Raw genomic sequence first — 13,651 nt, 5'->3', positions numbered from 1 at the left:
CGTGAGGTTAGAGCTTTAAAAAAAAATCTGCCTCAATATATCCACTGTCTAGCACTGTGCATATAGAAGGAAGGGCTTAGGAAATAAATGTTTGTTGAAATGAATCCAAGTTTAACACTGGAGAAATTTTCAAGTTTAGTATTTGTATATAATAGAACTTCTCTGGAAAAACAAGTCAGATCACCTAACATCCAAAATAAAATTGCTTTTGGTGTATGAATGAATCCTATCTCAAAAACTTGATGGTCAGTGACAGAAATTTATATCCCTTGCATAGGAAGATGGTACTTAAGTAATGTATATGCCATGAAATTTTTTTTTGTTATTTTATTTTGTTCTCTGACAGTTGTAGCGACTGAATGAAGTGATCTAGACAAACACTTCATCCCTTCTTCCTGTCCTTCATGTGAAGAAAAGGTATATATCTTTGAGAACTCCTGTTCCCTATCCACAGATTATACCCTAAAAGATGGCTGACTTTGGGAGTGAAGTTGGAAAATAGTGTTATTCTTGTGCAAAATTGATTGACTTATAAGGGGTTTGATCTTGAAACAACCTCAGCACCAGGCATCAACCAAACCACCAGCCATGGGTAATGGAAACACATGATATGTTCTTTTAATGTTGATGTCTAATTAAATGAACCTAGAGACTTAAATATTACTAAATATAGCTAGAGTTTAATTTCCGTTTTGTAAATTTCACATCACTCTGTTTGCCAAGTAGGACACAGTGTTTTTAATGGGTAATTTTTCAGAGTGGAATACAAGACTCGCATTCTGCATCTTTCACTAAGGGGACTGAGAATTACGCAGTGCAAAATATACCAAATCCTTTGAAAGCCAACCCATCATGGTCTCCTGGAGACTATAAAAATTACAGTCTCCAATTAACCAACTGCTGGCTATACTTATTAAAATCCCTTTATGAGCTACATGAAGCAGACTTGATGTTAAGAGTATATTACATGCTTTCCTACCTCTAGTCCCCTGGCCCCTATCCCTTTCTCTCTAACAACTGATTGTTAGCTTATCTGTGATTTTTTTCCCTAAGAATGAGAAATTAGGCTTTAGGCAGTGCCTAGTCTGATACCCAAAGATGTATGCAGGATTGGGGATTTGTGTAATAGATCAGCTGTAGATTTGAAAAAAAGGCAATGGAAATACGAACTATGGTCTGTCTAGTCTAGAGCCAGTTTGGTCAGTACCTTGGAGAGCTTCAGGCAGCCTGTAAGACAAAATAAAATGGAAAACCAGATGTTTCTTTACTGCTGATCTATTATAGGTTTTTATATTCTGACTCTGAGACTAGTTCTTTCTTTTCCTGAAGATGATGGACCAACCCCTTCCAGTTTGGACACTAATAACTGTTATTCATGTGTTAAGCATGGTGAAAAGAAATGATCTCTTGCTTTTTTTTAATAGAAATTGTATATTAATAAGATTCAATCTACATTCTTTATGTGTCATTGTTCCTCTGGGGTGAGGAAAGCAATATGGGATTAGAATCAATCTGTTAAAGTTGGTGTGTTGTGTGTTAATTTAAGGGACTTGTGGAAAACCTTTGTACCATACCAACATCGTGACCATAAAAGTGAGAGGAGCCAGTAGCATCTCAAGACCTAGGGAAAGAAGAACTGAGAGTCAAGTATACACTAAGCTATTGGGTAGACATAGGCTAAGATTTCTTCTAAGACAAAATGACAGATCAGAAGATCACAGATTTAGAGCTGAAAGGGACTCCAAGATCAACAGACAGGTGCTAATAAGTTGGGAATGGGAACTAGTTTTGTCTGAGGGATTTATCAGGTCCTTAAAGTCAGATGAAGAGAATACCGATATTGAATTCTTGGGCTTGCAACTCAGTAATTCTATATACTTGGTAGATTTGGTGCTTTTGCCTTATTTCCCTTGCAAGTACGAGTATTTTAAAGTCACAATTCTGCCTTGAATCTTGGAAAAGCAGAGGGGGCATCTCCAGGAGGATTAACCTGGTGTCAGTGTTAAAGAAAGACAAATTACTATTTTCCCTCCCTCATTACCAGCAGCAAGAGCATATGACAGTTAGCAACATGGAGATTATAAATGAAATGACAGTTGCCAGGAATTTAGAAAAAATGTAAGATCCTTGAAGACAAGAACTATTTTTTTTCCCTCTGGATCTCCTATGTTCTTTGAACATAGTAGGTGCTTAATAAATGCTGGTTGAATTGTGGAATTGAGTTCCTATTAACTACCCAGAGTGGAGTTACTTTGAAGAAATAGGTTTCTTCTTGTGAACTGGGCCTTAGGTTGAATTATTATTTTTTATATGATGGGAAGAACTTCATTAACTACTCCAAGGACACTCCTTTCACTACTCTCCACATGGTTGGAAGGGGGAGATTATTTAGATAATGATTAAGTAAGGAGGTAGAATTTGAGCACTGAACACCAACCAGGTAGCCCTCAGGAGAGGTTCCCAATAGTAAGGTGAAGCCTAGGATTATAGGAAAAGAAATAACCGATAGCCCGGGCTTTGGCAGGTGAGTCTCTGATTCTTAGGGGAAGGTATATCATTTCAGCTTCCTAGATTTCAGTTTTTTTTCAGTCTGTAAAATAAGCAAATTGAATTAGATGATCTCTTAGGTTCCTTTCAACTTTAACCCCACAGGATTCTGCACTGAGATAAAATTCTATCTTGGTCCAGTGTTCTTGCCAATTGCTAGTTAGCCCTAATGGCTCAGTAAACAGTGAGGTCAGACAACTAGCATTTAATGAGCACTCCCTACTTGCCAGGCCCAGTGCTAAGTGCTGGGAATACAGAAAAATGCAGAAGGTAATCCCTGCTCTTAAGGCATTAACAGTATAATGGGGATGAAGATATGTAAACAACTGTGTACAAATAAGATCCAGACAGGATAAATTGGAGATGATCAACTGAGAGGGGGATTAGGGAGGTTGATTGCAGAAGGTGAGACTTAAAGGAATCCAGGGAAGGTAGGAGGCAGAGATGAGGAGAGACAACTAGTCAGTGAAAACATTCAGAGTTGGGAGATGATGTGTCTTCTGTGAGGAACACCAAGGAGGCCAATGACAATAGATTTCAGAATCTGCAGAAGTGGAAGGGAGTTAGGCTTACAAAAACTGAAAAGGTAGTAAGGGATTAGGTTAAGGAAGGTTATATAAACCAAGCAGAGGATTTTGTGTTTGATCCTGGAGGCAACAAGGATCACCAGAGTTAATTGAATAGGCAAGTGACACGATCAGACTTGCAAGTCAGGAATATCCCTTTGATAACTGAGCAGAGGCTGGATTAAGAGTAGGGAGAAGGGGCAGCCAGGTGGCTCAGCAAGTAAAAGCACCGGCTCCAGTGTCAGGGTGACCTGGGGATCAAATCTGGGCTCAGATACTCAGCACCACACCCAGAAATAACTGGCTGTGTAACCTTGAGCAAGTTACTTAACCCCGATTGCTTTAAAATAAAAGAGTAGGGAGAAACTCAAGGCAGAGAGACTAACTAACCAAGAAACTGTTTAACTGGTTCATGTGTGATGAGACAGGGCCTACCCAGGACATGGGCAGTGTCAGAGGAGAGAAGAGGGCATAGATGAGAAATGTTGTGGGGGCAGAAATGGCAGAACTTGGCAAGCAATTGGATATGGGGAGTGAGCAGAGAGAGAAGAGTTGAGATGAACCTAGGTATTGAGGCTGAGTGACTAGGGGGATAGTGGGACCTTATGTAGTTGACAGGAAATAGGAAAAGGGGTGAGTTTGCAGAACAAGGGGTGATAACGAGTTCAATTTTGGATGTGTTGAATTTAAGATTTTTACAAGGGAAACAGTTCAAAATATTCAATGGGTAGTTGGAGATGTCAGGAACAAGATTAGGACTAAATAAGATTTGCAAAACTGTCATAATTGAATCCATGAGAGTTGATGTATTATTATTATCAGATAGTGTTTTGTGTTTGCTGCCTTTCAGAGGTTGAATAAAGGCAGATGGACATTCATCTTTCAGTTAGGGGTTAGACCCATCTTCAATCTCTAATCTAACACATCTCAATGTTCTGGTCAAATTGTCATTGATTAGATCCTAGAATAAAAGTAATCTGAGATTTTTGTTGTGAAATAATATGGAGGAAGAAGAAATGAGGCCCAGGACAGAGTCCTGGGGGACCCTTAAAATTAGCACAGGTGATCTAGATGAATAGTCAGCAAAGGAGACTAAGAAGGAGGAGTCAAATGAATAGGGAGAGGATTAGGAGAGAACAGTGTCACAGAAATCTACAGAGAAAAGAGGATCAAGGAGAAGAGGGTGTATCTCTCTGCTTGAATATTTTCCTATCAATAAATGACAGGGTATTGCTTTCTCCAGATATCAGAGGCCTGTAGAGGAGCTACACTGGTACTCATCATTGGGTGTCACTTGGAGAGATGAAGTATATAACTGGGCAATTATATACTATATGTTATATGCATAACATAACTGATACATCCTCATTATATAAGACAATCTGCAGTGGTTCATCTTTAGGAAAGTTTATCATTCTATGTGTTTATGGATTCCAACAGGGTCAAAACTAAATATAAATGTAATCAAGAGGCTTGTGCTCTAGGCATGGCTGTTTAGTGCAGGCCAAGAAAGACAGTGACCCTGTCTTTGGCAATATGCAACATCTCAGAGCCACAAAACAGCTGCAAAATGATCAGGGCTTTGTCCTAGGGCAGAAAAATTGAGAGAGCACTGACAGCTCTTGTATTTTTTTTAGCAGCATAGAAACATATGAACTTAGCACCTCCTTTAACAGAATAATTAGTTATAATAAGAAGTTACCAAAGGCTTCTCATGGCCTATAAGCAATGAACTTATTCCAGATGAAGTCCTTTTCTTAATCCCAGGGTCTTATAGTGCTCTAGGTTTTTCTACACCCTCCCCCCGCCTGAAGAAGTATCCTGGGATTTCTTCCCATAGCATTTTGTATCTGAGGATCTTCTGCACAATGAATTTGTTTTAAAAATGTGATTCAAGGGCTATTTTATTCTGCTTTCTCTTGGTGAGTTTAATTAAGCTTATTGCTTTGAGTGCCAGTATTTCAAACCTTAAATTTACCCAATCATTGATAGAAAGAAATAATGTTTATTTTGTTCTTATGTGGAAAATTGTACCAAGGTGGGGCGGCCAAGTGGCTCAGCGAGTAAGAGCACTGGCTCCAGTGTCAGGATGACCTGGGGATCAAATCCGGGCTCAGATACTTAGCACCACACCCAGAAATAACTGGCCGTATAACCTTGAGCAAGTTACTTAACCCCGGTTGCTTAAAAAAAAAAAATTGTACCAAGGGTATGGTTGCTTGGTTCTGTTGCAAAATTAAGAAGGAGCCCTTAAACATCATCTAATTCAACCTTCTAATTTTACAGACAAGACAATTGAGTCCCAAAGAGATTGAGAGACTTGCCCAAGGTCTCATAGCTAGTAGGTGGCAGAAATGTCATTGAAACATAGGGATCAGTACATTGCATTTTGCATTTAAGTCCTATGAATCTCCAGGAGAAAGTACTACTGTTAGGACTCCTACCCCTCCCTATATGTACATAGTCACACAAAGGTATGTTACTATTTATATTGATCCCAGACTTGGAGGCATTTATAAGATAAACATATCTTTGTTGATGTCAATACCTAATCTTCGGTTGTGTTTGCCACCTTCCAGAGGCTGAGTAAAGACAGATGAATGTTTACCTTTAAGGTTGGGGCTTAGGCCAGTCTTCAGGCTCTAAATCAGCGCATCTCAGTGGTCCTAGAAAATTGTCATCAATTAGTTCCTAGAAAAAAAGGAATTTCTGAGATTTCTGTAAGTCGTCATACAGAAGGGAAAGTGACATAGCTGCATTGTGTGGAGATACCTGCAATAGATGTCTATATGGTTATCAGATTCCCTGGTTCTTCACCTCCATAGAAACATGCCCCCTTTGGGGAACGGAGATTTCTTTGCCAAGCTTCATGCACCAATGCCATAGCAGGTCTGATTATATGAATAATTTTAACACTTTCAAGTATGCTTTGCTTTAAAAGAAATGGATACACAAAAGCCTGAATTTTAAATCAGAGAAATTGGATGAGAAAAGAGCAATAGAGGAATTTTTAAAGTAGGTTTTCTTTAGATCAAGAGTCTGTGAACTTGTTTTTAAAAATATTTTTGGTAACTGCATTTAAATATAACTAGTTTCCTTTATAATTCTATGTATTTTATTTTATGCATTTATAATAATAGTTAGCATTTATATAGTGTTTTAAGGTTTGCAAAGCACTTTACAAATATTAACTCATTTTATCCACACAACAACCCTGGGAAGTTGGTGCTGTTATTATCCTCATTTTACAAATTAGGAAACTGAATCAGATGGAGGATAAGTGACTTGCCTAGGGTCACACAAGCTATTTAGTGACTGAGGTCAGCTTTGAACCCACTACTTAAATATTTATATAGTTTTTTTTTTTTCCAGAATATTCTTGCTTTGGGAAGGAGAAAATGAGCCCTTTTCTATTTCCTTCATAGCAGAAATATAATCATTCTTGAGAGAAGACTATTCTCTCAGATTGTAGAGAGAAAAGAGTGTATCAGGGAGGGGCAGCAGAGAGTTGCTGATAAGGATGGTAATGGTGGTTAGAAATTGTCCACCAAGTCCTAATGGAGAGTTGTGATGACTAATGGGAAGAAGTCATGATAACAGTTGATTGGAATCCCTAGGATCTTAGTAACTCCTTGGCAAAATCTAAGGATACTTCAACCCCAGTATGAACTCCAGTAGCTCTTCCCATGTTAGAGCATAGCCTCATGGTTATTCAATAGTTTACTTTTGGTTGGTGCCTTTGTCACATGGAGGACCTGCTATCCTCAGTGTTGCTTTCTTACTTGTGGATTCTGGATAACCTGCCTGGGAGAGTGAGATTGGTTTAGAACTCCTTCCCTTTCATTCTGTCTCTGACCAGGGAACAACATGATCTCTAGCAATGTTTTCTCATCTGTAAAGTGAAGGGATTGAGTGAGGTCATATAGTCATCAGAATTCTACAGTTGGAGAAGACTGTAAAGTTTGAGCTGCCTAGCACCAAATAGGCAATTAATAAGTGCTTTGTTTTCCATTCTCCAATCCCTACTCAAAGCATGAATCCCACATGAAGCATCTCTGGTAATAATAGAAAGCTAACCTCTACTCGAGTTCAATTCTACTCAGTTCAATTCAAGAAAAGTTTTTTAAAATGTCTGCTATGTGCACGATTGCATCAAAAGTCTTCTCCAGCTTTCAAGTTTGTGATTTTGTGGTCAGCATATTTTTTACCTTTCCTCTGAGACCTCATTTAGGCTTTTTGTATGCTTCTAGCAGATATATATTGGCCATCCTAGTTATCATATATGTATTTTGTCCACTTACTAGACTATAAACTCCATCAGGGTAGTGACTATGCTTTATCTGAACTCTGTCTTCTAGATCTTCATGCAATGCTCTGAATATAGTAGGTGCTTAATGTTGGGCAGCTGGGTGTTATTGGATAGGGTATTGGACTCGATATCAGGGAGACCTGAATAAAGATCCTGCCTTAGTCACTGATTGACTGTGGCCTTGGACAAGTCATATAATCTCCTTCAACCTCTGTTTCCTCGTTTATGAGATGGTGATATTCTACCTAGCAGGAGTTGTTGCAAAGATCAAATAAGATAACATGTAAATCACTATAGAAGTATTACTTATGATGATGATGATAGTTACCATTTTTATAGTACCTACCATGTGCCAGGCATTGTGCTAAGTTCTTTACAAATATTGTCTCATTTGAACTTCCCAACAACCCTGAGGCATAGGAGCTATTATGATCCCCATTTTACAATTGAGGAAATTGAGGGAAACAGAGGTTAAATAACTTTCCAGAGGTCACACAGCTAGTAAGTGTCTGACACTAGATTCGAACTCAGGTCTTTCTGACTCCAGGCCCCAGCATTCTATCCATTGCACCACCTAGGTGCCTTAGAATGATGATGTTAAATTGAACTGCATAAGAGATAACAAATTGAGGGAAAGGGTATTCAGCAGGCTCACTATTTGGGGGTGGCAGGTAGGGGAAAGACAGGGAGAAAATTTGTAACTCAAAATCTTGTGGAAATGAATGGTGAAAACTAAAAATAAACATATAAAAAAGTAAAAAATATTAGAGGTACCCTTTAATTGGCTGTGGGGTACCTCAACATGGAATGGACTAAGTCAGGGGTAAGTGAATGTCCTGTTACTGAAGGTATTTAAGCTAGATAACCATTTTAAAGGAATGGGATTCATGGTTTGTTTTGGGGTTGGAGTAGGTGACCTTTGGAATTAATATGGACTCTGGAGTCAAAGTACCTGGTTTCAAATCCTACCAATAACACTTAGTACTTATCTAACCATGGGCAAGGCACTTTACTGCCCTATGCCTCAGTTTCCCCATCTGTAAAATGAAAGTGTTGGTCTAGATCAGTGGTTATCAAAGTATGGCCTAAGGGCCAGTGGGATTAGGGTCCCTGAGACCATTTCAGGGTGTCCAAGATGTCAAAGTAATTTTCATATTAATACTAAGATATTGTTTGCCTATTAAACTACACCTCCCTTTTCCAATCATACATTTGTAAAGGCCAGATTTTCTTTATATATTTCAACCAAAACATTATATAGCAACAGGTTAAATGCAGTAGCAGATATGAAAATCCACCTGTTTTAAATTAAACCAGACATTACATTTGCAAAAATATGTATAATAATGCCATTCTTCTCACTATTTTTTGTTAAAATTTAGATATTTTCATTAAAAAATTTAAAATTTTGAACTTCATATTTATTGCAGCCAGGCTTAATATTTAAAACTCTTGGGGGTTGAGCCAAGATGACAGTAAAAACAGGAACTTGTCTGAGCTCCTGCTCCAACCACCTCCAATACCTGTGAAAAAGAGCTATAGAACCCACAAAGTAACAGAGAGAAATAAATCTCCTGCTGAAAGCAGCCTGGTAGGCTGACAGGAAGGGTCTATCACACTAGGCTGGGAGCTGAGCACAGTCCTTTCGTGAGCTGAATGGTCCCAGACCTAGGGCAGATCTGACCTGTGACCCAGAGCAGCCTGAGAAGACTTCAGAAGAGTGAATCACTGGCAGCTATGGCAGTTTCCAGACTTCTCAACCCATAAACACCAAAGAGAAAGTAAAAGGTCAGTAGGGAACTCTGTTGAAAAAGGGTGACAGAAGAGCACAATCTGTTTCCTGCCCCCAGGGCGAGAGGTGGTGGAGGCATAGTGGCTGCGGCTGCTGGGGCTGCTGCCACACAGCTGTCTCCAGAGCTCCTGGCCTGTAGGTCATAGGGGGGGCCAAGTGACCGTTCAGAAGGTAATCACTGTTGCTTTGACCCAGCTTGGATCTGGATTACAGTCTTGGGTGGTGGTCCTGGGGTGTGTGGCTGGTTTGCCAGAGCTTGTGATAGCTGTAGAGAGGGTGCCCTCCCCAGACTTCTGACAACAACTGTGAAAATCCCAGTGATTTGGGACAAATCTCTCTCCACTCTGGAAGCAGAGTTCTACCACGGCAAAGATCCCAAAAGTCAAGTAATTGACTGGCAAGATGAGCAAGCAGAGGAAGTGCAGTCAGACCATAAAATCCTTTTTTTGGGGGACAAAAAGGATCAAAACATGGAATGAGAAGAAGACAACAAAGTCAAAACTCCTGCATCAAAAGCTTCCAAGAGAAAGATAAACTGTTTACAGACCATGGAGGAGCTCAAGAAGGATTTTGAAAATCACATAAGAGAAGTAGAGGAAAAATTAGGAAGAGAAAAGAGGATGATGCAAGAAAATCATGAAAAGTGAGTAACAGCCTCCAAAAGGAGACCCAAAAATACACTGAAAAAAATAACACCTTAAAAAATAAGCTAGCTCAAATGGCAAAAGGGGCCCAAAAAGCCAATGAGGAGAAGAATGCCTTAAAAAGTCAAATTGGTCAGATGGAAAAGGAATTTGAAAAGCTCACTGAAGAAAATAATTCCTTCAAAATTGGATTGGAAGAAATGGAAGATAATGACTTTATGAGAAATCAAGATGCTATAAAACAAATACAAATGAATGAAAAAATAGAAGGCAGTGTGAAATATGTCATTGGAAAAACCACTGACCTGGAAAATAGATCCAGGAGAGATAATTTTAAAATTATTGGACTACCTGAAAGCCATGATCAAAAAAAGAGCTTAGATATCATCTTTCAAGAAATTGCCAGGCAAGACTGCCCTGATATTCTAGAACAAGAGGGCAAAATAGAAATTGAAAGAATTTACTGATTGCCTCTTAAAAAAGATCCCAAAAAGAAATGCCTAGGAATATTATAGCCAAATTCCATAGTTCCCAGGTCAAGGAGAAAATACTGCAAGCAGTCAGAAAGAAACAATTTGAGTATTGTGGAAACATAATCAGGATAACACAAGATCTAGCAGCTTCTACATTAAGGGATTGATGGGTTTGGAATATGATATTCCAGAGGTCAAAGGAGCTAGGATTAAAACCAAGAATCACCTACCCAGAAAAACTAAGTATAATGCTTCAGGGGAAAATATGGTCATTCAATGAAACAGAGGATTATCAAGCATTCTTGATGAAAAAAATAGATCTGAACAGAAAATTTGACTTTCAAATACAGGAAACAAGAGAAGCATGAGAAAGTAAACAGGAAAAATAAATCCTAAGGAACTCATTAAATTTGAACTATTTCTATTCCTTCATGGAAAAACAATAATTGTAACTCATGAGACTTCTCTCAGTATGAGGATAGTTGAAGGGAATATCTATGTGTGTGTGTGTGTGTGTGTGTATACACACACATACATATATATGTATGTATAGGAGGGTGTATATGTGTATAAATATATATTTGAATGTGTGCATATGTGTGTACATGTATACATAGACAGGCACCACAGAATGAGTTGAATATGAAGGGATGATATCTAAAAAATAAAATTAAGAGGTGAGAGGGGAATATATTGGGAGAGGGAGAAAGGGAGAGACAGAATAGGGAAAATTATCTCATAAAAGAGGTAAGAAAAAACTGTTACAATGGAGGGGAAGAGAAGGAAGGTGAGAGGGAATAGGCCAACCTTACTCTCATTGAATTTGGCTTAAGGAGGAAATAACATACACACTCAACTGGGTATTTTACCCTACTGGTGAGTAAGGGGGAAGAGGATAAGAGGAGGGAGTGATAGAAGGGAGGGCAGATTAGGGGAGAGGATAGTTAGAAACAAACACTTTTGAAAAGGAACAGTGTCAAAATAGACAATAGAATAAGTGGGGGTGGGATAGGATGGAGGGAAATATAGTTAGTCTTTCACAATATAACTACTGTGGAAATGTTTTGCATAACTACACATGTACAACCTATATTGAATTGCTTATCTTCCCAGTGGGAGTGGGTAAGGAGGGAAGAAGGGAAAGAATATGGAAATCAAAGTTTTAGAAACAAATGTTAAAAAAAAAAATGTTTTTTACATGCAACTGGGAAATAAGATACACAGTTACTGGGGTATAGAAATCCATCTTGACCTACTAGAAAGTTGGGGGTGGGGATGGGGGAAGGTATAGGAGAGATCAAACTGGGGGAAGGGGTATTAAGTAGGCTCACTATTTTGGGGTGGGGGTAGAGGGAAAAGATGGGGAGAAAATTTGTAACTCAAAATCTTGTGGAAATGAATGTTGAAAACTAAAAATAAATAAATAATTTGAAATATTGATAAAAAAAAAAACAAAAAAAAACCTCTTTGTGACCCTATAGACCATCTGTCAATGGGGTTTCCTTGGTAAAGAGACTAGTGTGGTTTGTCATTTCCTTCTTCAGTGGATCCTTTTGTCAGATAATCAGAGGTTAAGTGACTTGCTCAGCATTACAAGTTTCTGAGGCTGGATTTGAACTCAGATTTTCCTGACTCCATATCCAGTACTTTATCCACTGAGCCTCAACATTTAAAACACATGCCTATTACTTAAGTGTTGAATATTAAAGGTGTAAATGGATGAAGATGTACAATCCTCCCTTTGTTGTTTCTGCAGATACATCTATATCCCGATGGGAGGCTCCCGCCGGGGAGTGCTAAGAATGCTGTTTTCCACAGCGATGACCTTTGCATTTGTGAGTTATTGGCATGGAGGGCATGACTATCTGTGGTACTGGGCAGCGCTGAACTGGGTAGGAGTGACAGTGGAGAATAGAGTCCGGAAGCTTCTGTCAGTCCCCTTCATTCATGACAGTTTGGTGAGCATAAGATGCTTTGTTTTGTTTTGGGCTGATCGGAGGGCAGGCTGGGCAGGAGGAGAAGGGTGATTGTGAGATGGCTCTCAGGCACTGGACTTTTCCTGATATCTACTAAGGAAATCAAATCCTTGTCATATTGGGTGGGTGCACAAAACCCCATATTCCCAGAGGCAAGACTGGATTAAGGATACCCTGAATGTAATCAATCAATAGGGACCTATTAAATCCCTTCAGGATGCCAAGCATACAAATATGAAAGTGAGACAGTCCGTCTTCAAGTAGCTTACATTTAATGGGAGGAAGCAACATCAAGAAACCAATCAGCAGATATGGATCAGACACTTAGTATGTACAAGACATTGTGCTAAGGGCTGGAGATTAAAACACCAGTAACAAAACAAACAAAAAAACAAAAACCCATGTTGGTGTATAAGTAAATAAAATGTGATTTCAGGGGAGTGGTGCAGGGCTCTTATGAGGCTCAGATGAGATAATGGGTTAAAATACTTTGCAGACCTTAAAGTACTATATCAATGCCAGTTGTTTCTGTTGTATTTGTTGTTGTTTTTGCTTCTATTCATGAGGCCTCCAGGCCGATGAGGATTTAATTCCCTGAGCAAACAGTAAAGGGATGTGCTGGTAAATGTTTATTATCACTCCATTCCCCAAAATGTATGCACACATATTTTATATTTAATCTGCATTGATAACACTGTTAAAGTCTAGACAGTTAATGAAAGAATAAAACATGCTTTGATCAGTAACAGTTCTTGATTTCTGAGATGTAAATGCTACCCTTGAAAATTTAACAACCAGCTCTTCCAAGCAGGTTAAAGCTGACTCCAGCACACTAGAAGGTTCAGATACCTCAGCCTAACATTCAAGACCTTTCCCACATTCCTGCCTCATCTCACACAGCCCTTCAGGGGCTCAATATGTCAGCCATCCTTTGAACACATCCTATCCTCTCCTGATTTTGTGTTTTGTTTAAGTTTTTCTTCCATAACTGGGATCCATTCCCCTTCACTGCCTCAATCTCTGATGAAATCCTTTCCATTTTTCAAGGGCCAACTCTGATGGCCATAAAGCCTTTTCTGCTCAGTCTTCTTAACTCTCATAGTTGTTATATTTCTCTGATTCACTTATCACTTTCTACTTTTTTATTATGTTATTTGTCAGATTGTCTCATCTCCTTTATGATTCCATAGGTATCAAGGGCCACTGTGATTCTGTGGGGTGCCATTTTTTCCTTCTTCGTCTACTCAGCAAGCCGGAAGACTGGATTTGCTGGTGCCCTGCCCTGTGTGTGTGTATATGTGTGTGTGTGTGTGTGTGTGTGTGTGTGTGTGTGTGTGTGTGTGT

At 39.0% G+C, this 13,651-nt stretch overlaps 1 protein-coding gene across 1 annotated transcript in view; it reads left to right on the top strand.

Moving 5' to 3' along the window:
* Positions 1 to 13,651, top strand: part of LOC138177557 (protein-cysteine N-palmitoyltransferase HHAT-like) — a 245,301-nt gene that overhangs the window by 94,533 nt on the left and 137,117 nt on the right. The window contains exon 2 of the mRNA XM_069108780.1: positions 12,088 to 12,289. Coding sequence (XP_068964881.1) covers positions 12,104 to 12,289 — 186 coding nt within the window. The 5' untranslated portion in view covers positions 12,088 to 12,103. The remainder of the gene's footprint in view (positions 1 to 12,087; positions 12,290 to 13,651) is intronic.

This window comes from Petaurus breviceps, unplaced genomic scaffold (genome assembly GCF_028583685.1).
Source record: "Petaurus breviceps papuanus isolate PSGF00001 unplaced genomic scaffold, PetGlider_PUasm1.0 90434, whole genome shotgun sequence".
Lineage (NCBI taxonomy): Eukaryota > Metazoa > Chordata > Mammalia > Diprotodontia > Petauridae > Petaurus > Petaurus breviceps.
This window is presented reverse-complemented; position numbering and strand designations above follow the sequence as displayed.